We start from the raw sequence: 24,037 nt of genomic DNA on the forward strand, positions 1-24,037 counted from the left end.
AAAAAGTGGGGTGGGAGATAAACAAACATTTCTCCCTTACCTTGATCTGGGCTGAGGCATCTAATGGTGTTCAGATCATCCATATTCCAGCAAGGGAGTCAAGGAGGCAGAAGAGAGGAAGTAAGAGAGCCCCGAAGCAAGACGCATCATTGAGCCTCCGTGAGCATTTTGGGGGGAAATACGGGCGACTGCCAAGCATGCAAAGACATGCACCTCAACGCAAAAGCAGAAAGTTCTCTTAAGACGCTGCCTCCCCTCCCCGGGTTCATGCTGGTCCACGTACAGTATGACAGGTAGGCAGAGAGAGAGAGAAAGAATGGGGGAGAGAGGGAGAGAACGAACACACACGCAACCAGCACAGAAGCTTCAATGAATTTTGCCAGCTTCTTTTGTGATCAGCCACCTGGGATAATTTGTTATTAACTCTTCAGTGCCTGCTCTCCCCGAAAGATCGCAGGGTAATTTATTTGCAGCGGAGCGGGGGGGGGGGTCAAAAGAAGTGACAACCGAGTGATGCATGCCCCTCCTTCCCCCACCCTAAGGGACACATTCCCTCGGCTAGAAACATTTGTTACCAATTTTTGCTTCGCCACACATGGCGCATCAGCTCAAAAACAACTCTGCTGTGTTCTTTCACACCTATATATATTTTCTCCCCAACAGCTACTGCGGTGGAGGAAGAAAGGGAATACTGGATTTGGAAGCAGGAGATGTGATCTTCAGTCATGAATTTGCTGGGTGGCTTCTCTCAGCCTCAGCTTTCTGACCTGTAAAATGGGAGGAATTGTGCCCTGTAAGGTCAGTGGTTGGGACAAGCACCAGTGGGGTCAAATATTAGGTCCCTACTCCAAGCATCAAGGGGGCTGCTGGTTGGAGGGGGGTCTGCAGACAGTTCACAGCTGGACAGCAAAACACTAGAGAACAGAATCCTCCTCTCGATTCCCCAGGGAACCAGGTGACCTGAGACAGCCAATCCTGTGGCACTGGCTGCTATATCTCCTAGCTCTACTGTGACCCTCAGTCCGGACAAAACTCACTGCATAATTTATCCCACACACACATACACAAAGGTGCACCTAGCACTGTCATTGCATAGCTTCAATGGGAGGCTGAAGATGCACCCCTTTATTCTTGGCCTCTGGTGTCAGAGGTCAATATATTTCAGGGGGCACTCTAAGTAATTTCTTTTACACTGATTTTAAGATGGTATTTCGTTGTGACCTCATGAAGAATCTAAGGAATAGCTAAATACTAGCAGATTTAAAAGGTCACCAGGCAACCCTTCCATGCTTCCAGGTATACAACATTAGTCCTACCCAGAGAACACCCATTTAAATAAATAGGCACAGCTAACTTAGGCCCATTAGTGTCAGTGGGTCTATTCCACATGCAACTCTCTAATTTGTCCCTTCTCTTCTGCACCTGCCAAGGATACAATCTCAACTACACTTGCCCCCGGGCACTTGACGGGGTGGGCAATGAGCCACTCAAGGGCTGTAGGTAGGTAGCCTTTGGTCTGATTTTATGCAAGTCATGAGGAGGGGAAAACAGAGAGTCTCACACCCCACATTACCCTAAGGGAATGCAAGCCATGGAAGAAAAAAAGTCTGCCTCCCCCCTTGCAAAAAAGTCTTATCATGGGGAGGGGGAAGAGTTCTCAGTCCATAAATCCTGCCCTCCTACCTCAGCTTTTCAAAAGCAAGCCATCAGTAGACAAATGCAAGCTGTTCTCTTCAGACTATTGACTCAATAACATGGTTTTCGAAGAGTGGAGTGGAAATATCTATCTGGCAAGCCGGCTCGGGGTTTTTTTTTTTCCCCCATATGCGAGCTTGCCAGGATGTAGTAACTGGAAGAAGAATGGGAAAGGGGCCAGAAAATGTTAGAAATGGTTGTTGGCACTGGCAAAAGCATCTGCTGGCTCCCTTCAGAGATGCTTTCCCAAAGGCACAGGTGGAAGTCTTATTTTTTTCCAGGTTTGTGTGGATTCAGAGGGCTGCATTTAACGGCAGTCCTACTCAGGGCAGGGATGGACAAACAACCTGGTTGAGTTACCTAGTGTTCTCATTTTCCCTATCTTAAATTCTACACATTTCCACAATTTGCAAAAGAAGTATGATTGGTTTGCAAAAAGTGCAAAATTGGTAAGTTTGCAGCCATCCCTGTCTCAGAACACAGTGGTATCTCGGGTTAAGTACTTAATTCGTTCCGGAGGTCCATTATTAACCTGAAACTGTTCTTAACCTGAAGCACCACTTTAGCTAATGGGGCGTCCTGCTGCCGCCAGAGCCCGATTTCTGTTCTTATCCTGAAGCAAAGTTCTTAACCTGAAGCACTATTTCTGGGTTAGCGGAGTCTGTAACCTGAAGCGTATGTAACCTGAAGCGTATGTAACCCAAGGTACCACTGTAGACTCAACTGAAATTAATGGACCTAAGTTAGCCAATGATTTCAACAGTTCTATCCAAAGTAGGACTAACATTGGATAATCCCCAGATCCCCAGTATGTTAATTGCTTTCTAGGTCCTGAATTGCAGTAAGAACATGAAGAAGGGCCTACTGGATCAAGCCAAAAGCCCAGTTAGTCCAGCATGTGACCAGCCAGAGACCTGTGGAAAACCCACAAGCAGGATTCAAGCACAAGAGCACTCTCCCCTCCTGCGGTTTCCAGCTGGTGGTATCCAGAAGCATTACTGCCTCTGACAGTGGAGACTGGGCATAGTCATAGTGGCTAACAGCCATTGGTAGCTCTATCCTCCATGAAGTTCTCTGACCCCCTTTTAAGGACTTCCAAGTTGGTGGGTGGCTTCCAAGCCCAGCCTTAGGGCCCCTCTGTGGTAAAATTTGAGGGAAGGGAAGGCTCCAAATATGAAGAGTGTACTTAGCACTGTTCCCCGTCTATTACATATTTATTAAGATTATGTACATAGCATCATCTGTGTATGCAAGCTTTACAAAGAGAAGCTTTACGAAGAAGAGGTATGACAGATTGTTGCCCAAAGGGGCTGGCAGTCAAAAATAGATGGGAGGGGAGGAGGGACAACAGAAGCAGGGGGAAATGAAAAGCAGAGGAAGGCAGGAAAAGACTTTGTATTATTTATTTAGGTATTTAAATCTTGTCTTTCAAGACAACAACAAACCCTTCACAAAGTGCCCTGCAATAACATAACAAAGCTAGTTTAATACAATTTTGAAATAATAATAAAAAACAAGCAGGCAAAACAATTCCCAGTCCTGTGATTAAAAATTCTAGTGCACAAAAAGGTAAAAGGTAAAGGACCCCTGGACAGTTAAGTGCAGTCAAAAGTGACTATGGGGGTTGCGCTGCTCATCTCGCTTTCAGGCCGAGGGAGCCGGCGTTTGTCCACAGACAGCTTTCCAGGTCATGTGGCCAGCATGACTAAACCACTTCTGGCACAACGGAACACTGTGATGGAAACCAGAGCGTATGGAAATGCCATTTACCTTCCTCCCACAGTGGTACCTATTTATCTGCTCACACTGGCATGCTTTCAAACTGCTAGGTTGGCAGGAGCAAGGACAGAGCAACAGGAGCTCACCCCATCATGGGGATTTGAACCGCTGACCTTCTGATCAGCAAGCCCAAGAGGCTCAGTGGTTTAGACCACAGCACCACCGGTGCACAAACAAACATGCATAGCTGTCAAGTGTCCCTTACTTGAAGGGACAGTCCCTTATTCCAACGCCATGTCCCGCTGCTGTCCCTTATTGATGGATGTCCCTTAAATGTCCCTTAAATGATGTCCCTTAAATTTCAAAGGAAGCAGCTCCTCTCTCTACCTCCCACCCTGCTGGCCAGGGAGGAGGGAGGCTCCAACTGTGTTGCTTGGCTGTGTTGCTCACGCAATAAGAAGTCTAAGAACGACTGGGGGGTGGAGCTTGCATGCCTTGTGTGTGGCTAGTTAATGCAAGCTGAGGGGTTTTTTGAATGCTGGACGCCATTTTGTTGCACATGCTGCTGCAAACTTTGCAGTGCAAAGCCAGGCCAGGGAGCCATCTTAGGTTGAGGCTGCATAGGCCTTGTGGTGCATGTGATTCAGATTCTATTCAGTTGAACCTCTGGTTACCAAGTTGGTTGGACAGTGTTCTCGAAGTTACCAGCATGAGTTTGACCAGCCTGCAGGAGGACAGGAAGACTGGAGTGCCTGGAACAGGTGAGGCTGCAGGTCCCTTATTTTAGCTGCTGGTCCCTTATTTTCAAGGCTGCTGGTCCCTTATTTTCAAATCTGTAAGTTGACAGCTATGAACATGTTAGATATATTCAGGAGGTTTTTGTTTTGAGGTGGCAGGTGGGGATGGAATACGGATTGGATGCAAATACGCTAAATGTATCATCTCTTAGATTGTGTCTAAAGGCGAGGTCTGGTCCTGGCAAATTGGAAATATGGTCTCAGTTGCTACACTACAGGTGTTGCCTTTCATAGCCGTCACTGCCTCCATATGAGAACCAGGAGCAATCCATTGCAAGCTTTGTAAGTTTGCACTATGCATTTAAAACAGTGCTGTACAGCTTTAAACAATTGTGGCTTCCCCCAAAGAAATCTGGGAAGTGGAGTTGGTTAAGGGAGCTCAGAATGGTTAGGAGGACACTCCCCCCCCCCCCCCCCCGTTCACAATTCCCAGAGCTCCTGAGGAAGTGGAATTTATTGTTAAACCCAAATGCCAAATTTCTCTCCCATCCCACCATCTCTGACACCATGTTCAGTTCATCCCCACTACCCCACCCCACAAATGGTGGGGGGAAATGGCCAAAGTGCTTTTTTTCAGGGGGTACTCGATTGCTACATGCAAAGAAAGCCTTGTAATTAGATCAAACAAAAGCATTGCATAATGGACAGACCATCCTTTCCTCTGGGAAATTCAAGTATGAAAAGGCTTTTCCAGCTTCTTTCACAAGCTATGTGAAAAAGTATAAGGAAGTAGTGAAGACACCCAAGTAAATTCTATTCAGAGAAGACCCACTGGAGTTAATGGGCCTGAGTTGGTCACTCGTTCATGCCCATTAATTTCAATGGGTCTGCTCTACATGCGACTTCCACTTGATACAATCCAATATTTTTCTAGATAAAATACAAAAAGTGAAGAACCTGACATTTGTGCTGCGGGTGATTGAGGGGACATAACGTTTTCAGAAATGGAAATGAAGGGTTTTATCCAAGTCATAATCTAAGTAGACCCATTGAAATCAATGAACTTAAGTCAACCAGTCCCATTGATATTAAAGGTTTTGCTGAGAGTATGACTTTGGTTGGATACAACCCTTATTGAGTATCAAAAAGCAGTTTACGTTAATACAGCTCACATGCCAGGAGCAGTGAACATGGCTGTGGTATATCCACCATCAGAACCTGTTACAAAAGAAGCAGAATAAGTGGTTTTAACATTTTGTGTGTGGATCATTTCAGCTTTTCCACTGGTGACAGCAGTACGTTCACACAAGCAGGACCTGACAATTTCAGAGACGTGTATGGATATTTAAAGAAGTGGCAAATTCATGCAGAATGGTTGGAGATCATTAAGGAATATTAACATAAATTTCTGTAGAGAAATTGTAGAAGTTAATTGTTTTAAACCAGAGTCGGGGTGGGGGGGCAGAATGCAAATAAAGAAAAGATTGTCTAGGTGTATAAAAGAACTGAGTCACCCAGTAGAATATTTTAAAGATAATAGAATTGCACACAGATTGTGGGGCATCCAATGGAAATTTTATCATCAAGTATATAATATTCAAGGGGGGAAAACCATGGTTACCAGAGGTGAGGCGAGCTTGCATAAGACTGAAGGGCCAAAGAATTGTGTGACAAACTAGAATAATGCAAAAAAAGAAATAACCAAACATTTGATTCAGGCCTGTTCAGCAGCAAAATAAATTTGGGCATATTTGGCATGAGCTTTGGGCTGCCAAAGCTGATGCCCAAAGGACTGGGGGACCCCAGTTTCCAGTAGGAAACCAAAAACTAGACTTAAAAGGACCCCATGGCAGCAAACACATCAATATCATTGAATTATAACAGCTAATGATTTCAGGGTTGCCAGGGACAGCATCTTTTAGCCATCAAATGCCTGGGTTAAACAGGAATGGTTTTTTTTTTTTTTTTTTTAATTCCTCCTGAAATTAGGGAGACAGGCACACCTTACCAAAGAGGGCATTCCACATATGAGGAGCCACGACTGAGAAGGTCCTGTCGTGGGTCAACACCAACTGTGCAGCCCCAGTGGGGGCACCACCAACAAGGCCTCACCTGCCAGTCATTGTGTCTGAGATGGTTGAAAGTGGGGAAGGTACTCTGTTAGCTACTTGGGTCCCAAGCCATTTAGGTATAATAGTACAGTGGTACCTCCGGTTACATATGCTTCAGGTTACATACGTTTCAAGTTACAGACTCTGCTAACCCAGAAATATTACCTTAGGTTAAGAACTTTGCTTCAGGATGAGAACAGAAATTGTGCAGCGGCTGTGCGGCAGCAGCAGCAGGAGGCCCCATTAGCTAAAGTGATGCTTCAGGTTAAGAACAGTTTCAGGTTAAGAACAGACCTCCAGAATGAATTAAGTTCTTAACCTGAGGTACCACTGTACTACTACCTTGAATTTGGAGATCCCTGTTACTTTCACAGAGCTACAGTTCTCAAAACAATTTAACTACCAATCCGTCTTCCCAAGGAACTCTGGGAATTTTAGCTCTGGGGAATGTGGGTCTCCTAACAACTCTCAGAACCCTAAGCAAACTACAGTTCTTAGAATTATTTGGAAGAAACCATGACCGTTTAAAGTGGTATGGCATTGCTTTAAATGTACAGTGTGATGTGTCTTAAGAGTAGTGACACTGCAACACATTTTCTCTGTGTTACCGATAATGTTAGCATGAACATTTTTAAATAAAATGAAAATCTAACCATCCTTTAGAAACGTGTGTGTGTGATAGCACATATATGCTCAGCTTGCTTCTTAAATGGAACCCACCCAATTGAGTAGAGTGGAATAGACAGGTGAAAATGCAAACCAATGCAATGGTCCACTCTCATCCTTTTTCTCGGGATGCTAAATTCTACAGCCAGTACCAATTCCTGTATCTGTATGGTGTAACTGTGAAATCCCACACTGCTCAGAGCAGACCCATTAGATACAACCTGCACAGACCACAACCATGGGTATACCTACACCATAAACAAATGCTGCCTTTATACCAATGAGACTGCTTTGGCTTCCTCTGAAGAATCCTGGTTTGGCGAGGATTCTAAAAATGCCCGCCTTCTCCAGGGTTCTAATTCCTTAGGAAGAGGAAATGACTTCTAAACCTGTTTAAAGCTACAGTACAGATATGCTCATACGGGTCCCTTCTTTGCAAGTGCACCTGTGGCCAGGCAAGCTGTTGGGACTAGATATTCAGTGCAGATCATTCCTTAGAACCTGCAGGAGAACATTGGGGCTTAAATGTTTGCGTGGAAAGCAGAGCTACCATTATGGCTGCTTACTCTTGTCCTATCAACCACAGTCCCCCTCGTGGCATCATTAACGCAATCTCCACAGCAACCCGTCACTGGGAGGAATGCTCATTCCCCAGATCCCTTTGGGACTTTTCTGCAGCCGTACACTTACAGTGCCTTTGCTTGGTTGCCTACTGTGCCTTTGGTGAGCCTTTTCTGCAGCGTTCTCTTGAGGGTAGGGATTTGCCAGTGGCCCAATGCACCTTGCCTGCTATGCCAGGCTCTGCAACATAAACCATGAATAACAGTTGTGGAAAGACTGGAGGAGGGGCAGAACAAGAACACGGATCCAGCACTCTCGTTGGCGCAAAGGTGCTCAGTGGTGCTGCCCCAACCAGGAAAACAACAAGTGATGCCATTGATATGAGGGTGGCTTTGCTACGCAACGTGTGCTGCTACCTCAGGACACCCAGAAAGTTTGAGTTTACCATTTCTTCATTTTCTCATCCAGCTTCCATTCCAATACAGATAACTACAGAACTACCTGAAGGAGTGTCTCCACCCCCATCGTTTAGCCCGGACACTGAGGTCCAGCGCCAAGGGCCTTCTGACGGTTCCCTCCCTGCAAGAAGTGAGGTTACTGGGAACCAGGCAGAGGGCCTTCTCGGTAGTGGTGCCCGCCCTGTGGAATGCCCTCTCATCAGATGTCAAGGAAATAAACAACTATCTGGCTTTTAGAAGATATCTGAAGGCAGCCCTGTTTAGGGAAGTTTTTAAAGTTTGATATTTTATCGTGTTTTTAATATTCTGTTGGGAGCTGCCCAGAGTGGCTGGGGAAACCCAGCCAGATGGACGGGATATAAATAATAAATGATGATGATGATGATGATGACTGTGAATTAAATTCTGGCCTTCCTTCCTTCCTTCCTTCCTTCCTTCTTCTTTCCCTTCTCTCTTCCTTCCCCAGACATTGGCCAAGACATATTAATTAGCCGAAGGCACTAGCAAGAGCAAAAACGAGTCATTAACTTACCTTCTCCATTTATGCTCACAAAAGTAACCTGGGGTCGTCGTTTCTCCCACCCCACCTCCACCCCCCACCTAGCCCAATTGCTTTTGCAAAGTAGGAAATGCATGTGAAATTAAATCGGGGATGTACAAGAAGCCAAAACAACCACCTTGGGAGACAGCTAAGCAAAAAGAGATTGAAAAAGCAATCAGAAACAAGGCAGCCTGACACGAATAAATGATCTACACCACAATAAAGAAACTGCTGGGGCAAGACCCCCAAAGATCCTTCAGAAGCCTACTAAGTGATTGTCCCGCCGAAAAATAATTAGATCATTTTCCTCGTCCTTATTTTAACGCATCTTAATGGCACTACATGCACATCATGCAAACCACGGCTGAGCTTCCAGTAATATGTGATGTCTACAGAATATATCAGTCCGACCTTGATTGCGTCCATAGATTCCTCTCCCAAATGGATCCAAAGGGGCTTATCCCACAGCCTGTAACATCTGGTGCTGGAAAACACCATGCATTTCCAACCACTCAGAAAAGAATTCATTTAAACACTAGTTTTTATCCAACTAAGTCCTACTCAGAGTAGGCCTACTGAAATTTATGGGTGTAAATTAGCAAGTTAATACTCTATTGATTTCAGTGAGTCTGCTCTTGAGTAGGAGTATCCAATCCTCTTGTACTAGTCTCCCAGAAAATGCAAACTGCTTTCAGTGGCTAATGGTTGCAGTGATTCTCTTTGAAGAATAAGGCAAGAGTTCTTTCTGGGGCTCATTGCCTGCAAATAAATGCTGGTCACCCTCCCATTGGCTCCTAGGCTTCACAAATCCTAGAGTGAGGCACAATCTCTTTGCATGCCGTAACAACACATTATGAAGTCAGAAGGCGTTTTACCAAGTGACACATGCAATTCACATGTGAAGGTACATTCGGTTTTCTGTAGGGTGGCCCATGACTTCTGCTTCACAAAGGATAGCCCGGGGCTGTCTGGTCTAAACCTGGTTTAAATTAAAAAGAACCTCAAGAAGGGACAGGCTTTGAAGTTGCCCATCCGTAGTTAGCATCTGGGCAGCAGACTTGAGCAGACAAGTAAGAGCACAGGTCACTTGCTAACAGTCATCCCTTCCCTAATGAGGCACATTGTATTTCTCTTTCAAATTATAGTAATTTCTAAAGTTGCGCCTTAGCGTATGCAAATCTATGTCATCTTTTCTTCTCCCCTGCCTCTCCTCCCCCCCCCCAATTTATTTCCTCCTTTTGGCAATGCTTAAGTGACCTAGTTTTCTGCAAGGATGGGAAATATGAATCGGAGGCAGTCTGCACCGTGAACTCTGGACGTTCCTCATATTACAAAACACAACGTGATGTGCCAGGCTCAGTGCCTGAAGCTGCACTCCTATACCTGGTTACCTGGGAGTGAGCCCCACCTGGATCACAGGGCATTCTGGTAAGAGAGCCCTAGCACTTCCCTCCCAATAGCTGGCCTTTCATTGCTTATTTTCTGAAGGTAATGGTGGGGAGGGACAGATGGATAGACTCCAGATATGTTCAGCCCTTAGATGAGGCCAAGCCCTTTCAGCTCCCCAAATCATATTCTGCTCCTGTTTTTTTGTTTTGTTTTTTCTCACCCCAAATGCAAAGCACAGTAAATAAATAAAGCAGCATCTGCAGAGCTGGACTAAATAATTCCTCATTTGCTGGCTTGCCAAGCAGATGTTGAACTGAAATAACAGAGGGGAAAGAGATGGAGAGTGAGAAAGAGAGATTAGACCTTTTGTGCCAGTCCTTGTGATTATGGCATGTCATCTGCGGATCGCATGCCACATTATATTATTAATTCATTTTTTAAAAAATTATCATCCCGTAAATGTTCTTCCAGGGTTATTTTAAAAAACAAAACAGAAGCACAGCTCTGTCTTTGGACACTGAAATGCCATCAATTAATCATCATTTGGCTTGCCTGATGACTGAGCAGTTTACAAAATGGATGGGGAAATAAACCATGTCAGCTGGAATGATAACCCACCGGGCCCTTGAGGATTTTTAATTTCCATTGCCCCGTCATTCTATTTTGTGGTGCTCCCGAGACCATGATAAATGACCTGGAGAGTCTTCAAGAGGAAGGAGAGACCCTGCTGCAGGCACTGGGCTCAGGAACCCAAGACATCTACGTGCATCAGTGGCTCTTCCGTATCCATTTGAACTGCTTTCCCAGTTCAGAGCAAAGATCCACCAAGTCCATCACTCTTCCTTTCTCTCCCCACCCCCCAGCAAGAGGCCTCCAGGATGTTCAAATTGGATGGGGGACTGCATGTTGAGATTCCAAGGGGGTTGGTCCCTTCCAGCTTTATGATTCTATGAGTCTATGTTCATGGGGTCTGAATTGGCAGCAACTGACCAGAAATGAGACTTAGGGCTTGTAGTAGGTATCTCAATGAAGATGTTGACCCAGTTTGTAGCAGCTGTGAGCATGGCAAAATCCATTAGATCCATTAGAAAGGAACTGAAAAGGAACTGCTGCTATCACAACACTGTTCTATAAATCTATTACAGTATATTACCATATTCAGTATAGTGTTTACAGTCCTGGTCATCTCACCTTTAAATAGAGTTGAGAAAAGGACAACCAAACTGATGAAGGGGATGGAGAAACTCTCTTATGAAGAAAACTTGCAGCATTTGGGGATTTTTAGCTTAGAGAAATTGTAAGGGAAAGCATGATAGATGTGTGTGAAATTATGTATGGCAGGGAGAAGGTGATTACCCCCCCCCCCGCCGCCGCCCTCATAATTTGTGGACATCCAATAAAGTTGGTATGTTGGAAGATTCAGGACAGGAAAAAAGCAAGTACTTATTCACACAAACGCATAGTTGGAATTCACTCCCACAAGAGACAACGATGGCTTTTAGAAAGGATTAGACATATTTATGGATGCTAAGGTTATCAAGGGTTACGAACCATGATGACCATCCTCTACAGGTACATCCCATGTTGGAGGCAGTATGCTTGTGAACATCAGCTCCTACTTGCAGGCTTCCCATGGGTATCTTGTTGGCCACTGTGAGAACAGGACACTGGACTAGATGGGTCTTTGGCTTGATCCAGCAGGATTATTCTCAAATTCCCACACACCATGAATCTATCTAACCTCTCTTTTTAAAGGCAATCTCGGCCCGTGACCTGTCTCTTCCCATACCAAATGGTTCTTACCATTAAGGTGGGAGATGGGGAGGTTGCTTGTTTAATTACTTTCCCAAAGTGTGTGTATAGGAGAGGTGGGGTGCACCTGAAGGGCAAGTAGATAGCACATCAGGGAGGCTTTGAACGGACGTGCTAGATTTCAACACGCAGTGAGGTTTCTTAAGAACATAGTGAAGCTGCCTTATGTGGTGTGGTGCAATGGCTTGGAGCCCTCCTCCCTAGCCTTAGTCAATCCATCTTGGAGTTTGTTTTGGTTGGCACAGCAGTTGGAAAGCCATTCTTTCTCCACTCCCCGCCCCCACAAAAAATGAGACACTTTCACCTATTCCTATTAGTACCTCTCCGTTTCTATTTAAAACTATAGACAACTGTGGTGTATGACTGAGGACCTGGGTGGCGCTGTGGTCTAAACCACTGGGCCTCTTGGACTTGCTGATTGGAAGGTCAGCGGTTTGAATCCCCACAAAAGAGTGAGCTCCTGTTGCTCTGTCCCAGCTCCTGCCAACCTAGCATTTCGAAAGCATGCCAGTGCAAGTAGATAAATAGCTAGTGCTGTGACGGGAAGGTAAACAGCGTTTCCGTGTGCTCTGGATTCCATCACGGTGTTCCGTTGTGCCAGAAGTGGTTTAGTCATGCTGGCCACATGACCTGGAAAGCTGTCTATAGACAAACGCTGGCTCCCTCGGCCTGAAAGCGAGATGAGCACTGCAACCCCATAGTCGCCTTTGACTGGACTTCCAGGTGTCCTTTACCTTTTACCTTTTACCTATGACCTATGACACAGGAGGCCTGCCATGGTTTTTTATGTTTTATTTTTTACTGCACTCTCTCTCTCTCTGTATGTGTGTGTGTGTGTGTGTGTGAGAGAGAGAGAGAGAGAGAGAGAGAGAGAGAGAGAGAGAGAGATCTGTTCATCTGACCTAGCCACTGTGATCCACGCGACGGTCACCTCCAGACTGGATTATTGTAACTCGCTCTACGTGGGGCTGCCCTTGAGACTGATCCAGAAACTCCAGCGGGTGCAGAATGCTGCAGCGAGACTCCTTACGGGGTCCTCGCTGCGAGATCACATTCACCCGGTGCTATACCAGCTGCACTGGCTCCCGGTGGAGTGCAGGATCAGGTTTAAGGTGCTTGTTTTAACCTTTAAAGCCCTATACGGCCTATATGGCCCTATATCGTACCTACGGGACCGCCTCTCCTGGTATGTCCCACAGAGAAACTTACGGTCTTCAAATAAAAACATCTTGAAGGTCCCAGGCCATAGAGAGGTTAGGCTGGCCTCAACTTGAGCCAGGGCTTTTTCGGCTGTGGCTCCGATCTGGTGGAACACTCTGTCACAATAGACTAGGGCCCTGTGGGACTTGACATCTTTCCACAGGGCCTGCAAGACAGCTGTTCCACCAGGCCTTTGGCCAGGGCACAGCCTGACTCCCTCCTTCGGCAATCTTCGCGGAGCTCTGGCCCAATGGTTGCCAGTGGTTTGTTTTGAATTAATTTTATAATGAATGATTTTAGAGTGTTGTGTTGTACTGTTGTACTGTTTTATTGTTGTTAGCCGCCCTGAGCCCGGCTTCGGCTGGGGAGGGCGGGATATAAATAAAATTTATTATTATTATTATTATTATTATTATTATTATTGCCAGAAGCGAAATATTTGTCTTTTTTGCAAGAAGTGACCTGAAGAATATGGAGAGAGGAGGCATGAATGCAAATCTGAAGCCCTTACTGCCAAGCAACAGATGGCTATTAGAGGACCATAATAATATGATGAACTTTCTCTCTCCCCCTCCCTTGGATTCAGTTCACCTGCCTCACCTGCTTTCACAAGGCACTTCTCCTCCCCCCCCCCTTCCCCCCTGCAACAGCAGGTATATAGATCTGTCGCATTTTAGTTCTGCAGTGTGCGTTTCATGGTTTGTCCTGCCTCCCCTGGTGTTTTCTCCATTACTCTCCTGCCTGTCGCATGGTTGATATTAAATATATATTATTATTATTATCATTTTCACCAGGAGAGGGTTTCTCACATTTTAACTGTTATTTACAGGGAGGCATTCAGGCTTCTATGTTATCCATTGTCATCTTAAGTGAAGCACAATATAAAAAGAAGGGTAGTATTTACCCCCCTTGCAGAAACTATAGCTCAGCAGGAGGGGAATCCAAACAAACCCTGAATATATACATTATTATTTTCCACATGGACAGAATATTCTAAACTTTGCAATTCCAGGACTGTTTCCTGGTGAGAATTTCATTATTGCCGGAATTTGTTTGCAAAAGAAACCTGACCCAGGGTCTCTTCTTCACATGAACTCAGGGGTGGCAAAACAGGTCTGTTAGCAGGAAGAGCACCTGCTTTTCCATATCCAATGTCTGCAGGTAGGACTGGGAGTGTCTCCTGCATGAAACTCCGGAGAGCTGCTGCCAGTCTGTGTAGACAGCACTGAGCTAGATGGACCACTGGTCTATACTAAAGCAGATTTCTAGGTTCCTATTACTCTTCCCTCCTATTTTGCTAGAAACATGCAATGGTGTGGATATGGTCACTGACACCCACTCCAGTACTGTTTCACAGACACAATATGAATCTTGTGGGCATTGTGTGTGCACACCCAGATAGATGATAGATAGATAGATAGATAGATAGATAGACAGATAGACAGACAGACAGACAGACAGATAGATGATAGATAGATAGATGATAGAGATAGATAGATAGATAGATAGATAGATAGATAGATAGATAGATAGATAGATAGATGATAGATAGATAGATAGATGATAGATGATAGATATAGATAGATAGATAGATAGATAGATAGATAGATAGATAGATGATAGATAGATAAATAGATAGAGATAGACAGATAGATAGATAGATAGATAGATAGATAGATGATAGATAGATAGATAGATAGATAGATAGATAGATAGATAGATAGATAGATAGATGATAGATAGATGATAGATGATAGATAGATAGATAGATAGATAGATAGATAGATAGATAGATAGATAGATGATAGATAGATGATAGATGATAGATAGATAGATAGATAGATAGATAGATAGATGATAGGTAGATAGATAGATAGATAGATAGATAGATAGATAGATAGATAGATGATAGATAGATAGATAGATAGATAGATAGATAGATGATAGAGATAGAGATAGAGATGATAGATAGATAGATAGATAGATGATAGATAGATAGATAGATAGATAGATAGATATAGATGATAGATGATAGATGATAGATGATAGATGATAGATAGATGCACGCAGAGATAGTATTTTGGGTATTTATTTCAACAATTTATATGCTGCTTAATTACTATTACCTCTAAGCAGCGTACAACAGCTTTCAGTTGGCTGTTGGAAGGGAAACCAGGATAAAATTTACTTACTTACTTAATTTGTTTATTTAGAGTTTTAATTGAAGGGGGGGGGATAAAACCAACAGCAACACCATTAAGTAAACAAAATCACAGGCCAAAGAAAGGGCTCAGTAGCTATTGTTGAATGACAGCTGAGCTAACATAATATTCTCCCTTGTTATGGATCTAATGCAGAAGGTAATCACCATTATCATATTTGTCAAACATCAAGGATTGGAGGCACCGTTGACAACATTAATTGATAATAACTCCACTGAGACGTGCATTTTAATTTCTCCAAACTGTTGAATATTGGGCTGTCAGTCTAAAAGAGTGTTTTAATTGCCCCTTGGTTTCTGCCAGTTTTTTGTTTTTCCAATCCCAAATTCAGCTCACCCCTATTTTCATATCAGTTTTTAATAAGAAAATAGATAGAGATGGCATAAAAAAACTAACGTGCGTTTTCCCCAATGTATACATTAGAGTTCCACGTGAAGTTCCACCGCCCCAAAATTTTTGGGAGTCCAGTTTTGCTCAGCACAATGTCAATTCTGCCTTCAACCGATCCATATCCCTGTTCCCCTGTCCTAAGAAATCTAAGGGAACCATGCAAAAGCAGGCACAAGTTCATGGCAGGACTATAGCTAAGGCCCTTTCCACACCAAGGAAGTTCTCCTGCACATGTTGGTTTTGCTAAATAAATAAATAAATAAATAAATAAATAAATAAAGCAAGCAAGCAAGCAAGCAAGCAAGCAAGCAAGCAAGCAAGCAAGCATCTTTTCTCTGGCACTCCACCCCCTCATACCAACAATGTACAGTTTTAAGCCCATCTATAAATTCTCTCCTTTTGCTGTCTGTGGGTGTCACACTCACAACTGTCCCCCCCCCACCCCAATGGGGCTTTTCGTTCCCATAGTTACTAGCGCAACTTGCTTTGATGTGAAATAAAAGGATAATTATTTATATTTATGCCTGCACACACACACACACACACACACACACACACGAACTTGGTTGGTTTTATAGCGAAAGAGGTTCCAGAGATTAAACACAAAAGATAGGCTGGAGGGGAAGACACCTAGCCAAATTTGATTTGCCAAATATTTGGAACACAGGGAGCTGCTTTGCACCAAGTCATACCATTTCTCTATCAACTTCTACACTGATTGGCAGCAGCTCTGCAGCGCTGCAAGAAGTCTTTCCCAGCACTACCAAGAGATGCCAGCAATTGCCTCTGGGATGTTCCGCATGCAAAGAGATGCTCTACCAGTTCCATATGTACGCTAGATATGTTGCATCAGGGTATGTGAAATTCCCCACTGGTATACCTGCAGTTACAACCTTTACATCTGTTTGATACCTGTTCAAGTGTCACGGCTTCCTACCCACCCACCCAAAGGCTTCTGGGAATTGTAGTTCAGTAAGGATGCTCAAAATTCAAATTAGTGAGCCCTAGGTCTCTCTCCCAGGACAACAGTTCCCAGGATTCCAGGGCAGAAGAAAGAGCAGGACCAGTGTGTGGGCAGACTATCCTACCAAAGGGAATGGGGGAGAAATTTGATTCACTTTGCCTTTAAAGGCAAACTTACAGAATTTGCACTTCCCTAAACAATATGCAAGGGACGCGGGTGGTGCTGTGGGTTAAACCACAGAGCCTAGGACTTGCCGATCAGAAGGTCAGTGGTTTGAATCCCCGCAACGGGATGCACTCCCGTTGCTCGGTCCCTGTTCCTGCCAACCTAGCAGTTCGAAAACACGTCAAAGCACAAGTAGATAAATAGGTACCGCTCCGGCAGGAAGGTAAACGGCGTTTCCGTGCGCTGCTCTGGTTCGCCAGAAGCTGCTTAGTCATGCTGGCCACATGACCCAGAAGCTGTATGCTGGCTCCCTCGGCCAATAAAGCGAGATGAGCGTCGCAACCCCAGAGTCGGTCATGACTGGACCTAATGGTCAGGGGTCCCTTTACCTTTACCTTTAAACAATATGCAAAGCAAAACACAGCCAACCTTCAAAATTTGCACTTCTTTTAATTATACAATGCAGTTCTCCAGCCAAGTAATGTGTACAAAAATAAATCAACTAGGCATTCTATTAGGTAACAAAAATGTTTTTGAATGTGAACTAATGTGGAAAAATGAAGAACTGGGGGGTGGGGGGAGGAATTGTCCATGCCTGGCCCTACCTGGTACATTGATTCATCACAACAAAGAAACAGTTGTGTTTGTGATATGACAGCTTGTATCCAAAGAATGTAGGCTAATTAGTGGTGTCAAGGTGTCCCCTCCTCCAAGCATTACTACCACCCCACTCTTAACCCACACAGATTTGCCCACCCAAAAATTCCCCTGGCTCAGAGCAAGGAGTAATTGGTTTTATCTGATTACATTTAGAGCCCACCATTCCTCCAAGGAGTTCAAGGCAGAATGCAAGGTCCCCTCCCCCCTTACAGCCTAACAAGAACAACGGTCCATTCAAGGAGCCTACAGGACAAGGCCACATTCACACACAGCAACCTGCTCCAACTAAGGCTGTTGGTGGAGTAAGGCCTTTTGAGTCTCTGCCTACAGCCCACCTCTTCTGAGACTCAGCCCCTTTGCAAAGATTGCAGTTGGTGCCCACTGAGACTGGCAGAGAGATGAACAGTATTTGGAGCCACAGCCAATGATGGGCTGAGCTGGAGCCAACGGCCGGCAGAGTCGAGGAATTCTAATTTTGCCTCCTTCCTCCTTTCTTCTGAGATATTCAAGGGGCAAAGGCAAAGGCTGATAACCAGTGCCACTCCCTGAACTGCTTATAAGGAATATGGCAGGGAGATGGGGGCTTGCTGGGGGTGAAGGGGCCATGCAATCCGGTCCTTTTGCATGGTTTTGTATGCTTTGTGGTATTTTACACATGTGGCTTGCCATTATTTTTATCAACTGTAGTTTAGTAATTCTTTATTGTAATTGATAAGTGTAAACCAGGCATAGGCAAACTCGGACCTGCAGAAGTTTTGGGACTACAACTCCCATCATCCCTAGCTAACAGGGCCAGTGGTCAGGGATGATGGGAATTGTAGTCTCAAAACATCTGGTGGGCCGAGTTTGCCTATGCCTGGTGTAAACTAATTATCTTTGCTGATATTTAATTTTACTGTTCACTATTCTAATGGACTACTGAATATTGCTTTATTTGACATAAGTTGTTTATTTTAAAGTTATTGTGACTTTTTGTATGGGATCAGACTGTTATTATGCATGACAATTTTGCCTATTTTGTTGTTGCTCTTCAGCTTGTAAACCACCTTGTGCATAGTAATATAGAAAGGCGGTATGCAAATTTAAAGTGAAATGAAAATGAAATGAAATGCTCCATCTGCCTTTATGGGAGCAGCCTCCACTGCTGAATAATGCATGGACGGTTTCTCTGGAAAGACAGAACAGGTATTAAACCAGGTAAAGTCTGTACCCTAGAGATAGTCCGTATTCAAAAATACTGAAGAGATAATTTTTTGTTACATGTGTGATTTCAGTGAAACATTCTGGGCTGGGAACTTTTCCTACAAATTCTCTGACCTGCATTAAGTCACCGGAGAAAGCTATCCCCAATGATCCACTAAGGTTAAAAATAGGATTGGGCTGCCTCAACCAAAAATTATGATTTGGGAAGCTTCGCACTTAGCTGCCCTTGCCACTCAGAAAGCAAAAGGGGACTGATGTGTGCAAATAAACAAAATTGAGGTTCTCAGAGGGCAAAAAATAGGTGGAGAGCAGAAGGTAATACAACTCCCCGCACTGCCAAAAAAGAAGTACCGTATTTTTCTGTGTATTAGACAAGGTTTTTCGACTAAAAAATCATGTCAAAAAACTGGCATCATCCAATACACGGATAGTGGCATGGGGGCAGGGGGAGAAGCGGTGCACCGGCCAGCCAGCCAGTTGGTGGGAGCACAACTTCCCCTGATGCCGCAGCAAGCGGGAAACACTCCCTAAATCGTTTCCTGCATGCAGCGGCATCGGGGGAAGCTGCGCTCCTGGCTGGTGGGAGCACAACTTCCCCCAATGCCTGCGGGAAACAATCTAGGGAGTGTTTCCTGCCCGCAGCTGCATGGGGGGGGGAGCTCAACAACTTTGGGCCATCCCCCCTCATTTTCTTAAAATTTAGTCCCCAAAAATAGGGGAGTCTATTACATGGGGGCCTTTATAGACAGAAAAATACGGTATATCCAAAACACTTTTAACATGCAAAAAGTGCTGAAGGAGGAACAATGAAATAGCAAGCAAATCCTGAAGCACATTAAAGGGAGAAGATGGGCCAGGGTGGAGCAGAGCAGGAAAGAGAAGCATGTAAGGAGGGAAGAATCCACTGATTTGTGCTGGTGTTTGGACCAACAGTCAGGAAAACTGAAAACCTTGTCTGGAGAGATCATCACAGCAGCAAGCAGACGAAACAATAGGCAGGGCACTATGAAGAACTGCATTCGCAGGAAAACATGGTCTCTGACACGGCAATTGACAGCACCCAGACTCTGCCTGTCTTGGAAGAGCTGGGTGCCCCTCCCTCCCCTGACAAGCTACAGAATGCCACCAATTCTCAGGCCAGTGGTAAAGCCTCAGGACAGGACAGAATCCCAACAGAAGTGCTGAAAGCCAGCTTGCAATTTCCTCCCTCATGATGCACTTCCACCGTCTTCTCTTGCAACGTCGAGGGGAAAGGATCCGTGCCACAAGACATGCACGACCCCAGCATTGTGACCCTCTATAAGAACAAAAGTGACCACCATGACTGTAACGACGACTGTGGAATTTCCCTGTGAATCTTACTGTGGGGAAAACCTTTGCCCATGTACCGTAGTTCTCAACAGATTAAAGCTACTCACTGGCAGGGTCTATCCTGTTCAGCTTTAGAGCTCAGAGGTCAACATGATTTTCTCACTGCGCCAGCTGCGGGAGAAATGCCGAGAGCAGAGGAAATGCCCCTTGCTCATTGCCTTCATAGACCTAGCAAAGGCCTTTGATCTCATCAGCTGAAAAGGACTCTTCACACGTCTCAGTAAAATAGGATGCCCACCTAGGTGTCACAAGACGATCTTGTCCTTCCATGAGAACATTGTGTAGCGCCATCTAGTACGGCAGTTCATCCATCTGCCGACACCTTCCCTATAAAGAGTCATGTGAAACAAGGCTGTGTTCTTGCTCCAACTCTGCTTGGCATATTCTTCTCCTTGTTGCTCTCCTATGCCTTCGGTTCGACAGTGTGTGCTTGCAGTCAATAAGTGACAGAGGTCTGTTCAACATGGCATGCCTCCACGCCCAAGAAAAAAGCGTGGCAGGTTCTTATCAGACAGATATTGTTTGCAGATGGTGCAGCCTTGACCGCACACTCCAAGAAAACTCTAGAGAGACTTGTCAACGGTTTTGCTCAAGCCTGCATGGGGTTCATCCTTACCTTCAGCCTGACAAAGACCAACATCCTGGGTCAGGACATCGCCAGCGCTCCATGTATCAGCATTGCTGACCACACAGCTTGAGGTGTTAAATGATTTTGTCTAGCTGGGCTCCACCATAACCAGCAATCTTTCCACTGATGCTGAGCTGGATAAGCAAGGCAGCTATGGCAATGACATACTACTCCAAAAAGGTATTATGCTAATGACCAATACCAAGAGCAAGGTCTATCAGGCTTCCGTGCTGAGCATGCTGCTTTATGGGAGTTAGTAAAGGTAAAGGGACCCTTGACCGTTAGGTCCAGTCGTGGACAACTCTGGGGTTGTGGTGCTCATCTTGCTCTATAGGCTGAGGAGCCGGCGTTTGTCCACAGACAGCTTCCGGGTCATGTGGCCAGCATGACTAAGCCACTTCTGGTGAACAAGAGCAGCGCATGGAAATGACGTTTACCTTTCTACCGGAGCAGTTCCTATTTATCTACTTGCATTCGACGTGCTTTTGAACTGCTAGGTTGGCAGGAGCTGGGACCGAGCAATGGGAGCTCACCCTGTCACAGGGATTGGAACCGCCGATCTTCTGATTGACAAGCCCTAGGCTCTGTGGTTTAGACCACAGCGCCACCCGTATGGGAGTTAGTCGCGGGCAATTTACACCTGCCAGGAGCAATGCCTCAATGCCTCCCATATGCACTACATCAGGAATATTTCGGGCATTACATGGTAGGGCAGAGTCTCAAACAAAAGTGATAATGCTAATTAATAGCAACAAACATTATTGCCATCATCATCAACAACAACTAAACAATTACTGGTTTCTGTACTTGAAGATGCTGAAAATGGAGTTCTAAAAGTACATTTTCAGAAATGATCACTCTGTTTACTTCCTTAAATGAAGACTAATGAAGATATTTATCTTGCCAGGAAAGATAACTCAATTCATTACATGGCAAGTGAACATGTTTGCCTTTAATTGCTCATGGTTGCTAACTTGGAGAGTCAATGATGTGTCCAATGGACCAAAACTTCTATGATCACGAAGAGAACCAGATGCTGATTCCTTGTAATTGCAAGTGAGGCACCTGCTCTCCTGGGAATTCTAATCTCTTGATAGACGTCTGCCATGAGGCCCATGGAGCTTCCTTTGGGGCCATTGAGATGTGTGAGCTTCACAACAAGGAAGGGCAATACAAAGGGGATAACTTCAATTAAAGAACAATCCTTCTCTTGATCAATATAAAGAAGTAACGCCAGCAAACATGAAAAAATGGAAAATGCAGAAACTGTAAAAACTGAACCGTACTCTAATAATGAATGAGAATGTGTGTGTGTGTACACACACATACACATACACATAAATACATATCTCCATCAGATGTGTTACTGGGGTCTTTGGGTTAGTTTGACTGTTCCTTGTTCCATTTGAAACAGCAACCAGCAGCACCACTGAGGTAATGTTAGGCTCTAAACTTAATGGTCTTAGTGGCAGCAGGTGTCCCTCCTTTGGACTTAATGTTCATTGTGAGGAATCACTTTAAATGGCTGTGAAAGAACATCTTCAGCTCTATCAACCTTCCTGAGGGTTGAAATCAGCAAATAACTCTCTCCTGGTAGTTCTGCAACCTTCAGATGTGGGGGGAAATGGCAGCCTGGCGGAGGGATTTCTCTGTGGCAGCTCCTGAATTGTAGAAGTCCCTCCCCTCCCAGCACCCTCCTTGTATAACTCTCTTGTACAGAAATATTATGATGTTGTATAAAAAAGGGGGAGACCCCCCTAAACCCAAGAAATTAATGAATGTCAGAATCTAGTTAGTATTTGGAGTATTGAAAAGAAGACTCTAGGTGGGGTGGGGGTGGGGACACATTCTTGATAGGAAAGAATTCTATAGAGCTAGCTAACATTTGGCTGGAGAAACAAAGAAGCCATGTTTGCCCCTTTGTTCTCAGAAAACATATTCATGATGACCTCTCACCTAGAGGACTAGAGAAAGTGCATGAGGAGAAGTAAGGAATTGTAAGCAGGATGCAATCTAAGACTTATCAGTCTTAACTTCAGAGATAGAGAGAAGTCAGCATGGAAAGAAAGTTAGAGGGATATTCTGGGAATCTGGAGGTCCCCAACTCTAACTGTCTACACACACACCGCAAGCTGAGTTGCATCAAAACATCCAACAATAAATATGTGAATAAATGTGTACTACTTCACTGCAAGAAGATCAAACCTCTCCATTCTTAAGGAAATCAGCCCTGAGTGCTCACTGGAAGGACAGATCCTGAAGCTGAGGCTCCAATACTTTGGCCACCTCATGAGAAGAGAAGACTCCCTGGAAAAGACCCTGATGTTGGGAAAGATGGAGGGCACAAGGAGAAGGGGACGACAGAGGATGAGATGGTTGGATAGTGTTCTTGAAGCTGCTAGCCTGAGCTTGACCGAACTGCAGGAGGCAGTGGAAGACAGGAGTGCCTGGCGTGCTCTGGTCCATGGGGTCACGAAGAGTCGGACACGACTAAATGACTAAACAACAACAACAACTTCACTTACTTCAAGACCTGCTGCACCCTGCTCATTCTGCTGAGTGTGGTTCTGGGAGCCTTGCCCTACAGCCTTACCCTGAACTCTAATGGTAACTTTATTGAATGCTGAGTTATTTGGATAAAATGTGGTTTTATGTCCTTTGGTCTAGCAAGGCATTATTGAGCTGGCATCGGAGGGTTGGGGCAACAGGGTGGGAGGTGTAGTTCTGCCTTCCCTCTAAGGCACAAAAGATGTGAGACAAAAAAACCCACAACTACACTAGCTAAAAATTACCAGTCCCTTGAAAGTGCCTTCCGCAGCAGTTCACAAGCCCCCATGTGCCTTTGCTCTTTTCAGCCAAGGAGGAGGTAAAAATGTAGTGACATCTTATGCTGAAAGGAGACACGCTCCCACAGGCAATGCAATGTCAGGAGCTGATGTGCATTGTTCCCTCCTTTGTTCCTGTAAAGAAAATTAATGTGATGTCAAGCTTTTTCTTTCTCCCTCTGTGTGTGCGCGCCCTCCTTCCCTCCTCCAGGGTTCTGCATAGGATATGAATGTGGGGTCTAGAAGATGGGTGTTGCTTTTATAACGTTTTCTCAAGGGTTCCTCTTCTGTTTTATATCTGGGCACATTACTTAGAATAGGAACGTTCCACAGGAGCTGCATCAGCTGCTTAAGCTAGAAATGCACAGCTTCCCTGCCATTTGGCATGACTTTATTGCATATGCAAACAATTCCATTGTTGAATGTCAGCCGCATCATTGGTAGCTTTGCAGATATGGGGGTTGTAGCTGAATAGACCCACTGAGGTTAATAAACTAACAAAGGTCTGTTCGTTCCAATGGGTCTGCTCTGACTACGACTTTTCTATTTTTCTCGTGTTGTTCTTTTCTTTTCGTTTATACAATTGTCTGCATGCAACCCATGGTCCTCATAATTTATTTAAATACATTAAGATTTATACAGTGCTTGGTTGTTGTTGTTTTTTAAATCCTCTCAATGGTTTGCAAAAGCAGCAAACAAATACAATTGTAGGTTAAAAAA

General features: G+C 44.7%; 1 protein-coding gene across 5 annotated transcripts in view; it reads right to left on the bottom strand.

Moving 5' to 3' along the window:
- The window catches only part of PLCH2 (phospholipase C eta 2), a 310,582-nt gene that overhangs the window by 146,288 nt on the left and 140,257 nt on the right, over positions 1-24,037 (bottom strand). The window contains exon 1 of one of the 5 annotated variants that reach the window (XM_079986751.1): positions 41-347. The exons of the other annotated variants lie outside the window; for them this stretch is intronic. Coding sequence (XP_079842877.1) covers positions 41-83 — 43 coding nt within the window. The 5' untranslated portion in view covers positions 84-347. Of the gene's footprint in view, positions 1-40; positions 348-24,037 lie in introns of those variants that run through there. 5 annotated transcript variants of the gene reach the window in all.

This window comes from Podarcis cretensis (genome assembly GCF_951804945.1).
Source record: "Podarcis cretensis genome assembly, chromosome: 8".
Classification (NCBI taxonomy): domain Eukaryota; kingdom Metazoa; phylum Chordata; class Lepidosauria; order Squamata; family Lacertidae; genus Podarcis; species Podarcis cretensis.